The sequence below is a fragment of the Melanotaenia boesemani genome, chromosome 16 (genome assembly GCF_017639745.1).
Source record: "Melanotaenia boesemani isolate fMelBoe1 chromosome 16, fMelBoe1.pri, whole genome shotgun sequence".
NCBI classification, from domain to species: domain Eukaryota; kingdom Metazoa; phylum Chordata; class Actinopteri; order Atheriniformes; family Melanotaeniidae; genus Melanotaenia; species Melanotaenia boesemani.
Window position 1 is genome coordinate 11715621 of NC_055697.1, and position 21997 is coordinate 11737617.

The window sequence follows — 21997 nt, forward strand, 5'->3', positions numbered from 1 at the left end:
AAATCTAAAAATTAAAAAAAGTTTTCTGTCTTTGAAATTGGACTAATATGGATCATATAATGGATTTTGTTTTAATTGGATTATAATTGGTGTACAGTGAATGTGATTTAATTGAACTGTGTTTGTATAGGTGCAATGAGATGATGTGAATTGGTGCTATACACAATAAGCTGAACTGAGCTGAACTGAAATGTCTCCATCAAATCAATGAACATCTGGGACAAATCGGCAACTTCAAGCTCTTTTTTTTCTGTCTTTATTTTATTAAAAACTGCAAAAAAATATTGATCAATAATCTGAACATTCTAAGCAAAAGGATTTTAATAAGCATATGTACAAACAAGGAATAAGAGGGATAAAATCATAAATATTCTTTCAACAATACCAAGTAATGCCTGCAATGTTAGAAGCAGCCACTGCTAGCAGTGATAGTGATGACATTTAGCACTTTTACTTCTGAAAAGCACTTTTTCACTCTATACAAGATACACAAGTCCACATCCTTTTTCCATACTGATTTGGCTTTTACACCCACCTCTTTGTTGCGTGTAAGAATTATATAGAAAGTAAATTTCAGCACCAAAAAACTTCAACAACGTCCCATCATCAAATCTCCCCTGAGGAAGATCAACATTAACCATCGTTGAGTGTGTCCTCTTTACAGAGAATTGCACAAAAGCACCATGTTGTTAAGTATGAAGTATGTTAAGCCATAAGATGAAGTGCAAGGCATGCTTTAGACCTATGCTTCTCTGCAAGAACCATTTCCCAGAAAGGCAGCGTTATATGTATTATTGCTTAGTAAGGTACTATAAGGTTGTACGTATGAGCTTTATTAGTGTTAATAAATAATTTACAAATGCTTTAAGAACCAAATTATACATTGCAAAGAGGAAATAGTTCTCCACTTGTTTCTGTTATCTAATCCAAATTTTAATAAGGAAAACTTGATCCTGACAAACAAGCTGGGTTTCAAAATATGTTGGACAGCATTCAGATAGATATTTCACAACCTGGAAAACTAGATTTTCAATAATTATTAATTCATCTGTAAAGCATGTAAACTATTTATAACATCAATAAAACAAGTTTGAACCTTTTATAATGGTTGACTTAATGGCAGCACTGATTTCACAGATCAGGACTATGCTGCTCTCTGAGACACTTTGAGATGCCACCCATGTGCTGTCAGCTCAGAGAACAAAAATAGTGTTTCTATGAGCACCTTCTGTGTTTCTGGAACAAGATGCTGATAGATTTTAACATTTATTTTGTCCAAAACTACAATCCTTGCCTAATTTCAAACCCTTTCCTTGAGAAATATGTGGCACTGCAGCCAATCCAGCGCCACCATCTGGACAATAGAGTGAGTAAATTTATTTACTACTGAGGTCCGTTAAGATGATCCAGACTCCACGTGCCCCTCTTAATACCTCCTCCTCATCAAACATCAGCCTGCCCTCAGTTTCTGGGCTGAGAGTTGAACTCCTGGCAGATGTTGTGGATGATTTTGGGCACAAATTTGTAGAGATTATCAAACTCATCTACAAAGAAGGAGTGCTCCTTGTCTGGGTCTGTGGCGATGTACTCCAGCTCGTCCTGAGCTGCCCAGGCAATGCCAATGGAGTAGGCGATCACCCCTGTATCAGGAGAAAGAATAATAGATTATATAAACATGCCAGAGAGAGACTTAGCCCTTTAAAAAAGTGTTTAACTGAGGGTTTGATTTATGAGAGGGTAAAATCATTCTAATCTCATTTTTAGTTTATGTTATGACCTCTCACCTTGGCGGTGGACAGCCAGCGCAGGCGCTCTGACGTCATCATAAGAGCGCCCATCTGTAATAACAATCATAATCTTGCGTTTGTTGGGTTTGGATTTGCTGAAAAGCTGCTCTGCTGCGTACGTGATGGCAGCACCAGTACTGGTTCCTCCGCTCCAGTAGTTGATGCGCTTGATGGCATTCAGCAGCTCAGCCTTGTTGTTGTACTGTCCAAAGGCAAACTCCAGCCTCTGCTCATAGGTGTACTGCACAGCCCCAACCCGAGTGTCTGTGTCAGAAATCTCAAACTCTCTTGTGACATTGGCCACAAACTGCAGCACCGTGCGGAAGTTTCCGGTTCCCACGCTGCTGGAGCCGTCGATGACAAATGCGATGTCGTTGGCGTTGAGGCAAGTCTTGCTGCAGACCAGGCGGTCTGTATCACACACTCTCTTCACTAGGGGCTGCACGGCCTTCCTCAGGGCAAACCAGCTGTTCACGGGAAGGGAGAAGAAGCCATTTGTGCGACACACAGCCTGTGAGAGGAAACAAGGCTGTGTTTCTGACAGTTTTTACGTTTGTCATGAAGCACACCTTTGTGGGAATACTGCACCTTGTCAACAAAGTTGGCTTCAACTAGGTTTTGTTTTTCATTCTCATCGGGACCCTCGATGGTGACAAAGAAGATGTTGATACCAGACTCGCGAGCAAGTCGAGATGCCTCCTCCACCTTGTCTGTGGGCCAGCCGTCGACAAGCACAACAGCAACGTTGGGAGCTCCTCCTCTGTTTCCATTGGCATCACTAAAGTACTGCTTGTTAATGTAGGAGAGGGCCTTCCCTGCCAGGACACCAGAGGGCAACGGGGAGACAGTTAAATGATGCTACATCTACTTTCTGCACAAGTCTGTGGTTGTAATGACAAGCTGAGGGAGGAAGACACCATATACCATATAAAAAACTTTATATACCATCTTGTATAATATACAATACAAAGACACACATCTCTATAAACTGTGTCTATCGTTACGAACATTGTGATATCCTATCATTTAGTCTGACATTGTTTTGTTGGTGGTCTTAACAATGGTGGGAGGGACTCCGGTGGGGACTATAGACGGTTTTACAACCACTGATGCTGCTGTATGATTACAGAGTGCTTCTAGGCAAACACTATTTGCAGCATGCAAAATTTAGCAGGTCTTAAATTCACATGTGGTAGTTATGCACCAACCAGAGCAGGAAAACAGCACTTGCTCCATGAAAGCAACAAACTGGTAAAAGCAAAAGTTTTTTGGTTAAAGTGCAAGAAAAACATGGCTTTCTAGAAGCAGGACTGTAATTTAGCTCACAGTGTCTCGCAGCATATTTAGATTTAATTCTATCCTCGCATGTGAAAATGTGCTTGGGTTGTAAACTATGCGATAATTGCACCTTTTTCACTTTCACACATTGCGTTTCCTAGCCAGTTGCTGTAACTGACAGCTAGCAGTGGGTCACTCACCCACATTGGAGAGGCCTCCCTTCTGCACAATCTTATCGATGGCTGACTTTACTTCTCTGGAGTTGGAGTAAGTCCTCAGACTGAGCTCGGTCACGGGGTCATCGCTTTAGACAAAACAACCGTCAAATTACATTTTCTCCTCAAACTGGTACATAACAACACAACAAGAACTAAGAGGTTACCCATATTGGATGATGCCCATCATGGGTCCAGCTACACCCACGTTAATGGCCTGAGCCACTTCAGCCAGGAAGTCCTTTTGGATCTTGAAGCGCCGCTTTCCGATGCTCCAGCTTCCATCCATCAAGAAGGCAAGGTCTACTTTACAATCTGCAAAGGAAGGACACATCATAAGGCCCAGAAAATCACAGGCTGTCCTTTAACTTCCCTTGATGAACTGTACCGCTCTCACTGCCTCAGTAAGGCACAAAATATAATCAGAGACCCCTCCCACCCTGAACATCACCTGTTTGAACTTCTGCCATCGGGTAGATGTTACAGAGCATTGAAAACAAAAACAAACACTCAGTAACAGTTTCTATGCAAATGCCATATATTCACTAAACTCTAGTTTTATTGGGTTTAATTGAATGGTTTTGTGAATGTGATGTTTTACATAGATTTTTTTATTTAATTGTATAATAAAAAAAAAATTAATTATTTAGGCACTTTAAAGACTACTTTTAATTTAATTGTTCTCTTACAATGACAATAAAGACACTGATTCTTAAGACTGATAGAGATCACAGCAGTGCTTAAAGCTGACATTTTTCTTATTTCTTTCAAGCCAAAAATGCACACTGAACTCAGTTAAACAAATACTACATAACTAAAAAAAAGGGATAATGTTCCAATATTAATATCTGTTAGAAGTAATAGTATGTCAACCTCTGCTTTCAGTATCTGGTGTGACCGTTTTGTGTAGCAATAACTGCAATTAACTATTTCCAGTAAATGTTAATCAGTCAATATATCAGTTTCAGAGATATTTGAGCTCATTCCACTTTAAAGAACAGCTTCAGTGTTGATGAGATGGTGGTTTTCAACACACAACCTGCTCACACAGTTGTCTCTCACAGCCCACATTCTTGCGGGATTAAAGTCAGGACTTTAATTTACTATTTAATGCTATTTAATCTCCAATAATAATTGATGACATTAAAGTTTGTCTTGAAATTCATTTTGCGAAGAGATGCATTTAAAAATCACACGTAAATCCAGAATTCATTATTCCATCATTCACCAGCTGTCATAGCCTGATTGCTGTAAAAAGAGGACCAAATTATTAAACTGCCTTCACCATGTCTTGATGGAGGATTAACATGAGCTAATATGAGAGAGGCCTTTAGACTCATAGAAATTGCCCTGACGTCTTTGTGACCTCACTATCATAAATCTTCTTTTGTTGTGATCTTTGTTTGTTTTGTTAAAGTTTATTTAATTTGTTTAAGGTTTCTGTATGTACTTTCACAATTTGTGTGAAAAATCTGATGTTTTTAGTTCCTAAAACTGTCAGGAAACACTGTATAAGTTCACTTAAAAGTTAAAATGTGTCATAAATTTTGAAATATTTAACAATTATGAAAGCTTGAAACATAACATTCTGTTAAATTTGATACAAAGGAAATAAAGAACATTAATGATAGATTCATGCTAACTATAGCTTGCCTCTGTCTGACACGTGGGACTGCCAGAGTCAAAAAAGTTAGCAAATGCAATATATGTAAAGAAAATCCGATCTCAGACATACACACCTAAATGAATAGTGTTTTTGTAAAACTAAAACTTGAGTGTTAGTTAATGCAAAAGATTCTACCACGTTACTTTTAGGCATATCAGAGATTTCAAAAAGTTCAGTAGTACAGTACCAGCCAAAGTTGAAAATGCTATAAATTTGGCCATGAGGAACATACTTGGGTCTCCCTGTGACACAGCCTCAGGTGCTCTGGGTGGGGGCTCTTGTTCTCTCACATTGAAGCCTGAAAGACAAAAAAGTACAGCTCAGTAAAATCTTCCTTTTCTATATTAAACTGCAAAGAACCAAAGTTAATAAACTACGTCCTTTCATGATCTGAAAAATAATGAGCTCTCCTGATATTATAGAAAATTGATTTCTTTTTATTTATCATATTTGTATGGGATAGGTCAAAAAAGTCAGCTGGCAGTTATTATCTTTTCACCATCCAACACACAGCAGTTCCATAAATATATCTTCCACTCTCAAACACCACAGATAGAGTAAATGCCTACTGCTACAGAATCATCTAGACAGTTTATTTGGCACATTTTCAGCTTTCCACTTTTAAGTGATCCCAAATGCTGGCTAGTATTTGCTGTAACAAACATCATGCCTCGAGCAACCATGCCATTTGACTTTCACCCAAACTACCTTCAATTATAGGCTGAGCCTTTTCCTCACAAAGCCTTGGTTTGGATTGTACTTACAGTCAGAACTGAGGATTTACTGGCAAAGTGATTCCTTTGGTGGACAGAATGAGAAGTAGTGCAAGCAATCTTACCAGATTCATAGAGGTTTGCTTCTGGCTTCCACACATCCACTGGCTCCACTGCACAGATGATATTGTACAAGCTCAGAGTTAGCGTCGTTCTACCACAAAGCAGTAATTAAATCATCCATAAAACCTACCACAAAAAGCTCATTTGACATGAGTAGAATTTATAGCCTTTTTTTCTTTTTTTGTAGGGCTGACTCATGATTAGAAAGCTAAAACAGAACCACTTAGCAACATCTCACAACTCAGTGATTTGCAGTGCAAATGACAAAATGAAGAAATGCTTTATAGGTGCAACAATATACACCCAAGCTGAGGCCGTCCTGGACTGTATCCATGGTAACTGATTCTCACCTTTAGTATGAGCTGTATCCAGGGGCATTTTATGGCTGCCATCTGAGTCAGGGGATCGGGGGGCTAAAAGGAAAGGCATTATCCATGAGGGAAAACTGTGACACGAGAAACACAAACATACCGTGGCATTATAGCCTTGCTCCCCCGTTTCTTCTATGCTTCGTTTGGTTAGATGTGTGGTGGATATTTTTGTGAAAATGGCTCAGCCTCTTGGTTTTCCAAACCACTACATTTGGAAGCTCAGCTGTGCCTCCAAAGAGATGGAAGCATAGCCTGTAATGAATGTGTCGAATTTTTTTCTGCTCTTTTGTGTCATGTTGGCAGACCACACTGCATGTAGCAAAGGCATATTCTTTAATGTGAAGACTAGGATTGAAAACAAATCTAATATTATCTCTGTCACTTGATTATCTTGATCCTTATTTGCTGTCATGCAGTCAAATGGAAACTGACCTCACTTTAATGTCTTTGTACTGACTATTGGCTAGTCTAAAAGTTTAGTCTAATTCATTCAAATGTTAAATTAACCCATGTGTCGCGTCAGGGAAGCTGTGTGCTACTGCATCACTGAAAGAAAAACAAACAGGTTTTCCATGTATACAATCCCAGCCCATTTATATCATAGTGTAAAACCTGAAGATTTGTTAGTGCCCAATAAATAGAAACACAAGAACACTTACGGTAGGGTCCAAAGCTATAAAACCACCGCTCATACTCTGACATATCAGGCCTGTGATCCCGAGCTAGAGGAGGATGTTGTAAAACCCATTAGTGTGGAAGAAATTTCAGAAGAAAAAGCCCATGTTTTCATGGCTGTGATTGGTCACACACCCCTCACAACCAATCACAGACCAGTAAAAAAACAATGGCTTTTTTTGTACAATTATCACCTCACAGTATATCACTCTCACATGCACCATGATCCTGCACCATGCTCTTTTTTCACACTTCAAAGAGTCTCTCATATGGCAGGCAGATGGCATGTAAACAGTGTCCTGACAGACACATTGCATGTACTCACACATGGAGTTTATTGAACACATACATGGTCAGCAGATACCAAGCTGTATCGATCATACGAGCATGCCGTGTTTCCACATGCAACACCAATGGATATGAGGTGTAGTCATTTTTGCAGTAAAGGAGGGCCAGAGTGCACCAAACTTTTGGTGTTTTGGAGGAAGGCAGAATTACTTACCTGTAATCTCAGATGTGTCTGTCTCACTCCAACCATATCCTGAGTCTGGAACTGCATAACTAATATCTGAATGTACAGCAGAGAAGGTGGGTTCATCAGCAAATGTCAGAATTAGCATCAGACTGCTTAACTTCTATATAGCCTATTTGTAAGTTACAGTACTTTTCAGTAGATTCATGTCAGTGAAAATAGAAAGACACATGCTGCTTAAAAGTCTTACCTTAGCTTGCATGGACATGAATGACATCTACACAGTGAATGAACATTTAAACAGGCGAATTACAACTGATCAGAGCCATGTTTGGTACCTGCTGGTCGTCGAGCTCCAGGGTACCAATCAGGGCGAGTAAAAGAAGAGGGTGGCCAATCCCTTCTGGGAAAAGCTGTGCAGAGGAAGATTAGAAATCTGCGTTCAGGACACGCATCAAGGAGGAGTGTACTTGTGACCTCCACTTAACTGACACCGTTGAGTGGAGTGTGCACAAGTGGTTCAGCTAGATACCAAACAAACAGTAGTCATTCAGACAGTCGGGGAGTAAATGACTAAGGATTGTTTTAGCGAAAGGTGTTTTCTTTCTACCTTCAGGATAGAAAGACAGAGGAAGCCCAAATATTAAGAAAATGTATTTCCCATTTTCTGTTTGCTTCTTCAGTCCCCCAAAGAGTGCTCATACAAATTTCCACATCAAAAATGGATTGTGGATAATTGAAATGTAATTGAACACGAGAGGCCCAAAGAGCTCTGTAAAACCATAACATTGCACCCATTCTGTCTGAACTTACTGAACCATGACAACACACTTCAGTTAACCACACCTCTGTGGTGGATGCGTAACTTAAACAAACACACAGCTCGGACTTTGAGGTTCCCATCGAGTGAAGAGCTGGTGAGCAGGGCCTTTTGTTTACTAGGATGGACTGAGAGAGCCCAGCCAGCCGCCTATTGAAGCGTGGGAGTATTATTCTAAAGTTGGTGTCAAACAAGGGACAGTGTAGATAGTAGGACACAGAGATTAACCTAATCTGCTATTGGTCTAAAGCCCAGTAGTGGACAGCATTCAGCAGTGTTGTTTTTATCTATTAAAATAATAGATGCTTTAAAAGGATTGAGCTCAACTTTTTCAATCATCGTCACTTGAGCGATCACTGCGGCCACAAGGTCAGAGCAAGATCATTGAAAACGATCATCATTCAGCACGAGGGCTTGCTTTACATTACAGCTACAGAAGCACTGATGTACATACAGTGTATGTTAAGGTGTAATATGTGATTTTTTTGAAAGCCATGAACCACAAAACTTTTTTACAGAGGTTTTTTCCACACATGCTCTCAGGTTAACATGTTTCGTAGTAAATGCCAGCCCAAACTGGATCAAAACATGAAACAATAAATCTAAACATCTGTTTGCAGCAGCCAGGTGACAAAGTGACAGGTAGAAATCCTTCTACTCATAAATCAAAGCTGGAAACGTCAACTTCTGCAAACAAGCGAGTCCTTGAGAAAAGACACAGAATCCCTGCTGGCTCCAGGAGCGCTGCTGACCTTCACCTCTGAACTCTGACTTCCACCTTGAAGACTTACCTCAAGGGGATCAGTAAATTCTTTTTTAAAAATCGCACCTATCACAATACCTGCTTCCTGCACTGATTGATATCTAAGCAGCAAAAGGTTAATTGAATATCTGGTTTCAGTCATCTCATCCGGCTTCTTAGAAATGAAATCTGATAGTCGGCCATCATACGAGCCTGTAGAAATTTTTGGTTATCCATGGTTTTACACTCCGTAGGGGGAAAAAAAAACAAAAAAACAGGCACATTCCTCAGTGAGCCACACCTCTTCTGGTTTGGGAAGATTTTTATTTATGATAAACATAGACCGGACCCAGATCCTGCTAGGCTGTGGACTGGTTCAGGCTTCTCTGTGGGATCACCACTGGTCCACTTGGTACCGCTGCTTTCATCTCTTTAACCCTATCTGCAAGCATTTACAAGGAACTGGACAAAACCAGACCCCATGGAATCTGTCATAAAATGTTAATATCATACTGAAAGAGCACGTTTCTCAGAGCATGTGGCCTTATCTAAAAAAGTTGCTTAGACATATCAGATTCATCGGAACAATATTATCACATCTTCCTTCATCTTTGAGAAGCATGATTGCAATCGTTGCTCAGTTTTCTCTGTTGGGTGCTGTGAAATTTGAGAATCTGCTATTATTTCTCCACAACATTTAAGGAGGACTATTGAACCATAGCTTCCCACAGAGGGTAAACATTAGTGCTGCTTAATAAAAAATTGCAACCAGAGCTTTATGGCCCTAGTTATCCCCCTGTTTGATCAGCACTGTCTGCATCAGTGCAGCTGAAGACTTCTGCTCTGAAGACACTTACCAGGGTTTGATTGGCTCATGGTTGGAGTCCGGTCAGGCGGGGCAGGCTGAACCTTGTTGAAAGCTGTTTGTAGCGATGAGAAACAGGCAAATAGAGAAAGAGAGGACAAGAAAGAAGAAGGGTGGGGGCAGAAGAGCTTCAGTTCTGGGCCTTTGTCCACAAATACAGCCCAGCTGTTTTGCTTTGAGGCAAGTTAAAGGCATTTTCTCCCCAGCATGATATCAAAAACAATACGATATATGCTGGGCGTCTTTATGGGCCTTAACTCTGCTTAATTTGGCTCTTTTCATCTTGTAAAATGAAAATACGACTGAGAAGGTGTCTTTGATGACAGGAAACAGCAGTTATCTTGAGAAGAATGAGATGCTTGATGGGGCGGATTAGTAGTGACCCCAGAGTAAAGATCACAGGGGCTTAAAGGTGTGAACAATGGGGTCTTCTGGATTCTCATTTCAACAGACATCTGTCCCCTATTGCTTTCCTTGACCCACATTCCTTGTCAGCCCCAGCATACCTACCTGTTAGTTACTGTGTGTGTGAGTGCTGATGATGAGGCTGACCTGGACCAACTGGAGAGGAAGGCTGCCTCCTGATGGCTGACCCTGCCTCTGTTCTGCGGACACCTGGAGACAAAATTGGGAAAAAAAATTGTATTTCAAGATAATATAAAAAGATGTTGTTTATTCACACTGTCAGATAAAGAATCCCCACAAATATAAATTATTTGGCATGCAATTTTCTACATGTCACAGCAGATAACTGAGAAACTTGATGTAAGTGCTGGTGGCCATGTGTAGGACAAAACTGCAAATCAGATTTGTACAAAAAAAAAAAAAAAAAAAGAAGTTAGAGAGTCCCCCTTAAGGACCACAGTAAAATGACTGGCTGACTCTGTAATCCAGCAGTTGCAATAAGTTAGGATAGAAATGCAATAAAGCCCAAGACGATTGCTGTTTTTAAACATTTATTTATCCAAGACAGTTTTACTAAGAGCAAGTTTGTCTTTTTCAGAAGTGCCCTATAATTAAAGCAGCGCTGAAGTAGAAAATATTGTATTCAAAAATGCCTTGGATTCTCAGATTCTCAGTTTTACAGGCTTTATGGGCTGTGTGGCTTTGGACATTCAGTTCACTGTGTTGGTATAAGTTAGATCCCAACTAGTTGAGTGAAGCAACTAAATGAATTTACAAAAGGACAACTTTTGAGTATTTATATAACATGCTACTTTCCAATATACTGTACCTTTTACTTAAGTGCATTTATCTGCCAAATGCATTTGTTAGTTACTTGACTGCACATTAGGAATGTAAAAACTATCATGTAACAATAAAAATAATGATGCAAACTAAAATTGTTATATGGATAATTAATCCTATTGCGATAGTAATATCAGCTTTATATCAGTTGACGACAAAAATAAAATACTGTTTACTGTTAATGCATTGGGAAATATAACCCTAAAGATGCAAAATAATTAACTAACAGACTATTTTTTGTCAGCTTCTGTGTATAAATCATCATCAACTAGACTACCAGTTTAAATTTGACAAAAAATTTAATCTTTTTACCATTTTTTAGGTTTAAACCTGAACTATTCTTGGTGTCATGATCTTACAGAGAGTAAAATGAACATCGAAGGGTAATTAATGTCTCTTTCCGTTTATTGTGAGTTCAAAATTGACATCTTTAACATTCACAGCTTTTGCAGTTTGTTTTGTTTAATACCTCAGATTGTAGCAAGTTATGTGCTTTTCACTGACACCAGCAAGCCTGCACAAAGTCTATTTATAGTTATTTACTGAGCCAACACTTGAATTGTTCCAACAATGTTCCAACATTTAAACTAACGATCTTAGCTTTGCTACCAGGAATACAAATGTGAACTGACTGGCCAAATCAGGATACTATATTAATATCAGTTGGTATGATTACACTAAACACTACTCTACTGTGTGCATAGCACTTGCTTTAATTGTACAAATCATCAAGTTTCATAGTTTTCCAGAGCTGCTAGCGCCAAGATAATTGAGGAAGCATGTAACTTAAAAAGTTTTCTTTTAAATGGATTTTGAAAAAGGGATTTTGTTTCAGTCATTCTCTAACTTTACCTCTTGTATCATAATTAGATTTTCTTCTACAGCAATTAATTATGGTAATATATTCATGGTGCCCTGAGGATATATGGTTTTGATTTTCATCAATCACCAGCAGCAATTAAATAATTCTAATTCATTGTCTATGTATTAAAACTCCAACTTACTGTAATAAATTAACTTAACCATGCCTAGTGAACATAGTACACACTAATGCCAGATAAAACTGGATTTATGTTACTGTTTTGACTGTTGGATCAAAATACCCAGTTACAAATGTGACCACCGTTAATGGGGGAAAATTGAAAATTAATGCATTCATGCAGTAGTGATTAAACATTACCTGCAAATGTCCAACATTCTCTGTGTAAAATTACTTTGTATTCAAGATAAATAAAGGAATAACATGAAATATTTGAAACTAATGTTCAAACGATTGAGTGCTGTATTTCCTTGAAAGCGAACTGAACGGAGTATGATTCATGTTAACAGTAATTTAAAGCATCTGTGAACGTACAGAAAAGGAATTTCATGCAGAGTTCATGTACGTCAGTGTAAGAGCAAAGAAAAATGGAAAAAGATGGCAGATTAAATGTGGAGATCATTTCTGACAATCAAAAACAAAGATTGATTTACCTGCACTGGCACGTTGTGGGAATCTGTTCGGATAGGAGCTTCCTCTGAATACTTTGAAGAAATACCTTAGTTTAGTTACACTTTAATTATCAAATGTGTGATGAAGGACTTTCCAACGGCTGTAACATGAGGGAGAGTGTTTACATACCTTGGCTGGGGCTCTTTCCTTGACCGTTTTGTGACTGTCCTACACCAATAACACAATTTAAGCAAATTTATACAAAAAAAAAGCAGAGTAGAAAACTGAAGGATTTTTAATTAAAGCAAAAATACTAACTTTGACTTAACTGTTCTGATTTTAGCTTGTTAAAAATACAAGTTGCCCCACTGACAGTGACAAACTTGCTTTAAATCGGCTCCACTGATACCTCTTAACATGAAATGCATGACGAATCCTGATGCCCGCCACTCTCACAGGACTTATGCAAAGCAAATGCCCCATGCTTGCATAAACACGTATTCCAGAATACCCCAGCATTAAGTAAGACCACCACAGTCCCTCACACCACCCCCTGAAAGAAAATTACCCTTTGTTTTGCTTCACTTACTTGAACTCGTGGCAGCCACATGGGTAAGGTATGGGTGACTGCTGCCTAGATGGAAGAAAGACAAATGGGTGCCAGTACGGAGAGAAGGCAGATAGTGTTACAGAAAATGAAAGGAAGAGACGCTTGGGAGGTTGCCTGGCAGATTGCCCATCTCATTTGCACACATACCTTAAGATATTGTGGCACTGTTTACGCTCTGTGATTGCATTTCTACCCAAATGCTGCAGACTCACAGTGATTACAATCAGATTGTGTTTTCATTTAATCAGTGATGAAAGATCTGCTAAGTCAGTAGATCAGATACAACTAACAGGGCTGTATTAACTTCATCACAGCTGTAATTTTTCATAATTACAGTTGTAACTGCTTGTAATTACCAGCTGCAATCACTCATCGTCATTGCTCAGTTTCACATAAAGGAAAGCTTGTTCTGGCAACCAGCTCCTGAATCTGATCCCAATGTTGTTAGTTAGACATCAACTAGGTGTCTCCCTGGCTGGAGATATGTTAGTGTGTGCTTGTTTAAAATCACCTGCATCCCTGATCTTATGGGCAGCAGCTCGGGCTTTGGAAGTAGAGGGTGGTGGTGGAGATATAGTAGTAGTTGTGGTTGTAGTGGGAGCCAATGTGGTGGTGGTAGTGGTGGTGGTTGGTTCAGGAGTTGTAGTGGTGACTTCAGGTGTTGTTGTTGCAGGCAGTACCGTGGTGACAGCAGGTGATTTGGCCTCCTTTTGACCTGAAAGTAGACGAGAGATGAAGGCACTTGTGTACAAGGATTATTGGGAAGGAAGAGCGTCTACAGTAACCTCTGTGTTGTAATACATTCTTGTCATTCTTCAGCGGACTGCAGCAATTCTGCTCTTTATTCAAGCTAAGTTCAACATGCCAAAATCAAACGCAGGGATGCTTATCCAGTAACCTTTTGTCCTTCGGATGCACTGAACCAGTGCTGTGAAGCACAACGAAGTCTCGATTGGTTGATTTAAAATAAGCCAAAATTTGTCAAAAATACAAAGTTTTAGATCCCTTCTAACACCTTCATTTTGTCTATTTATATTGAAAATTTCATAACAACTAAGTTCCAAATTAGAAAGTCACATCAAAGTCAAGGCCTTTTCTTATAAAAGACTCCTGAGGTAACATGCAACTGTAGTACTCCAGATATTGAAAAAACAAGATGCATTGAAAATTTAACTGTATGCAACAACCCTTGTCTCACTTGTTTTCACATAGGTTGGTCTTGAAGGAACGTAGTCCAGCGTAGAGGGGTAAATGACTCCTTTCTTTGGCTTCCCCACTGAAACACAACAGAGACTGCTTTTGGTTGGAGTGCTCTACCTTAAGAACCATGTTTGATGGTTTAGCTCATCATCAATACCTGAGACAACAAATGACTCCCTCCATTTGGGTAAAGAAAGCGAGCGCACACCATTAGAATTGCTGCCTTTGTAGATGTTCTGCCCAGCCATCTTCCTCACAATCACCTTTCCTCCTGAGTTTGAGATGATACCACTGTGAAAACAATTTATTGATCAGATTTAACACCTTAAAAATCCTTCCATTTTCACCTAAAATTGGTATGAAATAAATTTTTACTGCAGTTATGATTGTAGCCTGGAATGAGATATGTCATTCAAATCTTAAGATTTCCAGTGGTTTATAAAATGTGTATGCACCTAAAAGAGAGACTGAGTAAAATAAATATTTATTTGTTATGCACCGCCCATGGGTTGTCTGGTACTAAGGGGTTAAATATGACAAGACAGTTTTGATAAAAGCATCTCAGGTGAGACTTCTTGCAGTCGTCCCTCTGCTCTTAACCTGTGGATGGCTGCATTGCAGATGCTGGAGATGGAGGCGAACACGCCTGTCCCGTAGACCTGCTGCTTGGTTTCCTTACAGTGTGCAGGACATTTGACAATGAACTCTGGGAGATTGATCTTTCCTGCCCTGACGTCACAGTCTATGTCTGGAACAACTGTGGACAGAAGATGTTGGTTAGACAGAATTACAAGCAGGTCGAGACAGATACATCTGTAATAGCATGTCAATCTCAAATTATTTAACAAAAATGTACTTATGTTTCAGATAAAAATAAATATTAGATTTCTTGTATTGAAAAAACTGGCCACAAATAGGAAGTGAAATTTTTGGGAAAATGTTCTTTGATACTTCGCCAGTGTTTAGTAGTAGTAGTTGTACCTTCCTTATTCAAAGGCCTCAAAGTAATTCAACTGAATTTAGAATTAGACGCACACTTAGCCAGGTCCTAGTTTTTATATTTGTCATTCTTCTGTGGAAACTCTTCTGTGTTTAGCATTACGCCTTAGATTGTTTTATTGTGCACAAATAATTCATTGCCAATAATAATCCAATAATTCCTGTTTGCATGCATCCAGCCCCATATCATCATGCTTGCACTTCTATGCAAGCAATGTGGCTGTCCTGGCCAAGTTAACACCCAATATTTGGCATTCTTTCATGCTCTTTGGCTAAATTTTGAATTTTACAGTGTCACCTCAGGTGCTGGAGTTCATACGGGGCAGCTACTAGGCAAGAGGTAGGATACAGCCTGATTGGGTCTCCAGTCACACTCAATCGTCAGAAGAAAGTAGAAACATCAGTTACCCTAACAAGCATGTTTTTGTGGGAGGAAGCTACCCACTTAGTACCTGGAGAAAATGTGGCCCATGACCCTTTTTTTATACATTGATTACATCCATATAGATGATGTTTTACAGTAATGTTTTTGTCTGTTCTTCCATAGAAGATCCAACTTAAAATGGCACCCATTGTGGAAAGTATGAAACACTAGCCCACCTGAATAAAATCAAATGGATCCAACAGCTTCTTGTCAACTTCACAATAACCCATTAATTTCAGTCAGGGGTGTTAGATCAGGGAAACAATAAAAACCTGCAGGATACCGGTCCTCAAGGACCAGAGTTTGACACCCTGGCTAGCCTGTTTGTTTTTTAGAGCTAATATTAAGCAAGTGGTACACTACTCATGGCATCTTCTGGGTACTCATAGGATGACCACAGAAGGTCTGATTAGTGAGGATTTGGCTCATTTAACACCTCCCAGTTACTGCTGTTGATCATTTTCTTTTTATTCTTATTTGGTAACTGATCTTCCTCTTTTACTACATTTATTAAATCTCACAGTAATGAGTTTGCACATTCTTTCACTTTCGCTGTATACTGACAACTTCTTATGACAGCACTGAAATCAGAGCTGACACACGGTGAACTATATGATCAGCTGCTTAGAAAAATGAAGTAGTGTCGTATTTCCTAATGCTTGATAGGGAGTGAATTAAAATGCAGCGTAGACAATAACCCTGGGACTGATGGAGACTAGGTTGCTTACCTTGTTTTGGTTTCTTGTTCTTTGATCCGTTAGGCTTGGCCCGGCATGCACAGGACAAGAGGAGTGCTGCAGGTGAAGCAGGGAGAGTTTCATATAACGGCCATCAATGTAACATAATCATGTGTGTTTATTGTACACACAAGATCTCAGTGATGCAGCAAACTCATTCTGATGGAGGCATGGAACATTGTAATCAGGACTAATACATACTGCAAAGAGAAAGATTGGTTTCTCACCAAGAATGATGACAGTAACTGATACTCTGATCATGATGGGTGGTGTGTTGGTTCAACAGGTCAGCCAGGTGTCCTTGTATTACCACACAATCTTACAGAGATGGGAGAGGGAATAGATTTTCATTACCCTCTGAAACACATCCCCTCGCTTCCTGCTTACTGGTGAGGCTTTTCCTGCTGGAAACAATACAGAGTAAATCTGACATGTACATTCCTGCACTTTTTTGTAGACAAACTGTAAGAAGGCTCCTTTTAAGGGCTATAAGAAGCCTCAATAACTTGTCATGTCTTCATAAAGTAGCTTGGCTGGTTAAACACTTTTTTTATTCTAAAATGTGTTGTCCCACTTCCAAGATCAGATGTAAACACTGCATTTTAGCCAATTAGAAGCTCCACAACAAATATTTGGGCTCTGTGAAAGAACTGTATATAGAAATCATCCCTCTAATATCCATGAAAGCAGGCATATACAAACATAATTCAATATGTAAAGAATAAGATGCTGTGTGCAGTTAGATGGGTTCTTTGTTGTTTGGGGGGTAAAAACCACATCAAGCTGGATCCTACTTTTAAATAAAGACTATTTCTCAGTGTTTGTCTTTTAGATTCAGCAGTTATACACATATGGAGACCTAAATCCTACTTGAAGTCTCTGTTGATGTGACAAGAAGCAGGTGGTTGAGGGATCACTCCAGACGTTGTAATGCAACCTTAGTATGTAATCATAGCACTGATGATAACGACAAAAGCAAAGTCAGAACTATGGAGAGACGGCTTTTATACACAGCCTGATTGACAATACATGAGAGCCAATGCCATCTAGTGTGACAGAGGAAAGCCCACCCAAGAGGGCAACGCCAGTTTCTGTCTCATCATGTGCACATTTCTGATCTTACTGGGTCAGACTCATGCTCATGTGTACCGTAAATTAGCTTTGTTAGACAAGTACTGTTACTTCCCAATATTTGTGATGACTTCACACAGTTATCCAGGTATTCATAAGGTCCTCCAACTGCCCCAGCTGGTAACATGCCTGAATGTGGTCATGTTGAGTAGTTGACATTTTTATGTGACATTCCCGAATAAAAAGAAATTGCCAGCAGCATATCTTCTATGGTTAGAGGTTTAAAAAAAACAAATAAAACAATAAATCTTTGACTATATTGAGTTTTTTTTTATTGTAATTGACTTCATCTGTTGGGGTCTAAAGTTACTTATAAGCTACCCACGTTTTAAAGGGGGCCGCTATGCTTTTTTTTCCTGTGCTATTATTTTCATAATTTCATGATGCTGCATATTCATAGTTCCTGTAATTGTCAGATGTTGAAGTAAATATGTAAAAAGAGTTTCTTTAACCCAAAGTTTAGTCTTTAAGCTGCTTTTAACACTCAGTTTTTAATTCAGCAATAAATTTCTATTTGTTTTTCATACCTTCATATAGTCCACAAAACTGCTGCCCTCAGATGAGCTTTCAGACACTAACCAATCAGAAGAAAGCAGGCTTGAAATGGCCCTTAAAGAGACATGAACTGAACAGCTTTTCTCGAGACAGTTGATCTAGAGTGGGGATGCATAAAGGGACAAGAGGACAATTACATAAATATAACATTTTCCTTTGGGATTCTTAAGTTTTCATTTTAATTCAAAATCATCATCAGTCTAGAAATTGTTTGACACTCTGCAGCATCTTGTTATTTGCTTTTTGCTGGCAGATAGATGTTATAGCTGATACTGCTAAAATCTCTGCAGAGCCTGCAACAGCTCAGATTTAAACTGTTCAAGGACAAAACTATGCTACGAGCTCCTCTGCATTTGACTGAGAAACACCTCATGTCTCATTTGCTATCTAGACGAAACCCAGAGCACTAAAAAGTGTACTGGATTATTTCTTAACTTGGACCATGTAATTTCCTGGAGTCCCTGATGGTTACCTGCCAACCTAAAGGTGGTAATAAAAAAAACAATTTCCTACCAGCTTGCTGTTTGTGAAGCATCCAATTTCTCATCTCACTATGATAACTTAAAGGTGAATATACACCTCAAACTTGGCATATCATGTAAAGATAAAATATAGCAACTTGTCAGTGGCAGGACTTTCCCCACTGCAGCATTTGTGAGCACTGACATAGTTTTTCCACAGTGCTGTGCTTTGACAGGTAGGTAGATGACTACTGTACATTAAGGACTGCAATTTTTCTTTGCAAGGGGAAGTTAGGAGAGACTGTGGACAAGCTGGAACAGATATGCACATCTACAGTAAAGGAGAAAGGAGACAGGAGTACACGATACCTGACTCACACCTACAACAAATCAGCTGGATGACGGGGAACATTGAACTGCATGTTTCTCAAAGGCCGTGACACATTCAGCATGGAAATGTTCCTAACCAAACTTTCTTCTTTTCCGACTGGCTTTATTTCTCTGTAGGGATGCATGACATCATGGTACATAATGACAAGCTGAAATGACAATAATTTGAGACTACTTAATTTGTGTCCTCTGACTTTATGAACATGACACACACAGCAAATTATGTCCTTCGACAAACACTGCAGGGAGTTTCCTCCTCAGTAGATAATATATCCTAAGGGAGCTTGCAGAGACACAATCTCACACACACACACGGAGGATAGAAAATAAACAGAGAATCTAGGATAACTTATCACATGCTCAGAATATTTGCCAGACTTTCCACTTACCACCATGGTAAGTCAGAAGCACACTGGATAACCTAGTGTGTAAGTGCACACAACTACTTCAAACTTTAGGTAATGCATGAGCTATTTGAGTAACATAAGTCAAATTCACCTTTAATATCATATCAGTTATTTTCTCGGTTAACCAAACAACTCCAACATCTAGTTTCAGCTAGTTGGGGGTAAAAAAAATTAACAAACCATCAACATTGAAACAACTTTGGGACAATGTACAAAACCAGAGAGATTTCTACTGCTAGATTTTATGCATCAACTTTGGTCACTTTGTGGGGAGCAAATCCGCTCAGACAGGTCACATAGTTTGAGGAATTAAAGTGCAATTCAGCTCAGGAAATTAATATCACTATAATGTGGATTACATGCACCAGACAACCTTAAAGAAGCTTGCACAAGGCCAAGCTGTTTCGTGGAATGCCATCAGATCTGTTTAAATTTACATTTTCAATTCCTGCAGGCTAAACTCCTCAATCACTGGTGCATCAGCACAAGAAATCTGATCTTAAAAGAAGAACGTCACACTTGATGGGAATGTTATAGGTATACAGTGGCTACAATGCAAACAGGATGTACATACAGAGACTGTCTGTATATCAAAGACCAGCACACAATAGGTTCTCAAATCATGGGCAGACCTCACACACCTGTGAGTGGTGCACCAGAGTCTTGCAAGAGCTGAAGAGCAGTTATTCATAAGCACTGCAAACACATTGTGTGTCATCCATAAAATTGTTTCCACCACAAAAGTATGACAATTAGGGACATGCAGCCTGATGCTAAACACAAGGGCTCTATTTCTGACCTTCTCTATTTAAGCAGCAGCCACATTCCTAGCCTGGGGTGAACAGTGCAAATGCATTAGGGGTAAGAACTGAAGGGGAGTGGGGCTTATTTGAGCATCATGGCCAGCTGGAAACTTTGTTTCTCTGTGTTCCCGAGTAAAGGCATGGAGTTAGACTGTATGTACTCACATTACCAGGGAGTGTTAAATCCCACCATTCACACTGGTGTTAGAACTGTGCTGTTAACATATTAGATGTGCCAAGTGCTGCAGCAACAAGCAGACTAAGAAATCAAAGACGAGAGATCACACAGAGAAAATCCAACATGTCTCTACAGGGTCATTTCTAAAGCCTTATGCGCTGTTGCTATTTGTTTATCGCGCACAGCAGAAGCTGAATTACTTTAATTCTTGGCACTGACTTCGGTGCAAGCCACAGCCTGTAGCTTGCTGCTGGACATATTTATGTATAGACCACCTGTGCTTAATCAGTCTGCTTTAAACCATGCAGAACGTCAAGAAGAATACAAACGAAAATGTCAAACTTGATTAGCAAAAGGTCACTAAAAACGGGAAAATTCCCTTCAGGCACTTGGAAAATAAAAAAAAAATTGAAATGCAGGCTGAAAAACATTTGGATAATTTTTCAAATATCTTTATTAATAATCAGTTATATTGTCTTATTGTATAGTCTTTTTATTAATTTTTTATTAAACTTATTTTAAGGATGAGAGGCGAGTGTAGATTAAACAGAAAGTTAAACCTGGAATAGAAGACATCATTTAAAACTCGAGATCAGATGAAAAACTTTATTGTCATTGGTTTAAAAAGAAAACAGTGATCAAAATAAACAGTACCCCCCCTCCCCTGTAGCGTTTATGAAACTCACCCCCTGAGTCAGTTTTTACAACTGAGCCGCAGTGCTGCCAATTACGCGCAATTACGCATCATTTGACAAGTTGATTATTCAGTCATGCTACGCAAAAGTTAAAAGCCAAACCCCACGTTTAACTCCCAGTTTAAAATCTTCATCCCCGAAGAGCAATAAAAGTCAACTCACCTGGGTAGGTAAAATAATCCTACTGCCGTTTAAAAAAAGTAATTCCCTGCGCACACTTTCTTTTATTCGTTCACTGAAAATACTTGAGTGCAGCGGGCGTATGTGCAGGCTCCTGTTCCACCTGGAGTTTTACGTCTGCTTGATCGCAGTGCTCATTAAAAGTGGAGAACGGGACGGGGCCAGAGTTTCCCCGCTTGCCCGTCCCACTTCACGCTTCCAGCTTTTTCACCCAGGCAGAAAGAGATCTGCAACTTGAGGCCATCGGAGAAGGACGCACCGAAGAGACAGCGGCAACAAATACTTTTTCTCTCACACACACGGCCCTAAGCATACCAGTGGAGTAGATTTGCCTCACGCTTGCTACTTTACTTGCATATTTTCCATGATGCAAGGAAAAACAAAAAGATTATGGTTATTCTGCAACTAACTCAACTCTGGGAATTTAAACAGCTAAATAGAGTGTGTCAGCCTTTAGCAGATCAATCACTCCTCCTCCACCAAATAAACCAATCATCACCTGTTTGGGAAACACACTTGAAAAGCTATTGCACCTCTACATCCCCTCCTGCACAGTCCTACCAGCTTCTGTTACTTACAGGCTGATCCAGTTGGTTTAGGCACACTGGCACACAAGGTGTTGCAGTTGAGTACTATATGGATGGTTGCTTGCCATTTGGATTTAAAGGTCTTAAGTGCTGCTGTAAAAGAGCTCATTGTGTCTGTGATTATTGTCTCTGCAGAAACCACCAGGACCTTTTTTGAGATGAAACCTTAACGATCCCAGTAGATAAATGCCCATAGATGGTGCCAAAAGAAAAGAAAAAAAAGAAAAAGAGAT

The 21997-nt window shown here is 39.4% G+C and overlaps 1 protein-coding gene across 5 annotated transcripts; it reads right to left on the bottom strand.

The window, feature by feature from the left end:
* Positions 1-240: 240 nt before the first annotated feature.
* vit (vitrin) lies at positions 241-21581 on the bottom strand. 5 transcript variants are annotated; one of them, XM_042010565.1, is made up of 23 exons: positions 21160-21581; positions 16605-16695; positions 16369-16434; positions 14818-14974; positions 14375-14508; positions 14216-14293; positions 13529-13732; positions 12997-13041; positions 12597-12635; positions 12449-12499; positions 10280-10342; positions 9720-9782; positions 7639-7713; positions 7331-7396; positions 6813-6875; positions 6133-6195; positions 5785-5832; positions 5179-5244; positions 3448-3595; positions 3266-3369; positions 2376-2602; positions 1785-2298; positions 241-1640 (listed from the first exon to the last, which is right to left on the bottom strand). In XM_042010565.1, exons 2-23 carry the CDS (start codon positions 16636-16638, stop codon positions 1462-1464), a joined length of 2487 nt encoding a protein of 828 aa, XP_041866499.1. In that variant the 5' UTR covers positions 16639-16695; positions 21160-21581; the 3' UTR covers positions 241-1461. The 5 variants fall into 5 exon arrangements, with proteins under 5 accessions (XP_041866499.1, XP_041866498.1, XP_041866497.1 ...); XM_042010564.1 differs by having other exon boundaries at positions 16605-16778; XM_042010563.1 differs by having other exon boundaries at positions 16605-16781.
* Between the last annotated feature and the right edge of the window lie 416 nt (positions 21582-21997).

Excerpts from the sequence above, each read along its gene's own strand:
- vit (XM_042010565.1), bottom strand. The coding sequence starts at position 16,638 with ATGATCAGAGTATCAGTTACTGTCATCATTCTTG. Across the intron at positions 14,509-14,817 it reads TGCAATGCAGCCATCCACAG|TGGTATCATCTCAAACTCAG; the intron begins GTTAAGAGCAGA and ends TTGTTTTCACAG. Across the intron at positions 6,876-7,330 it reads AGACACATCTGAGATTACAG|CTCGGGATCACAGGCCTGAT; the intron begins GTAAGTAATTCT and ends ATCCTCCTCTAG.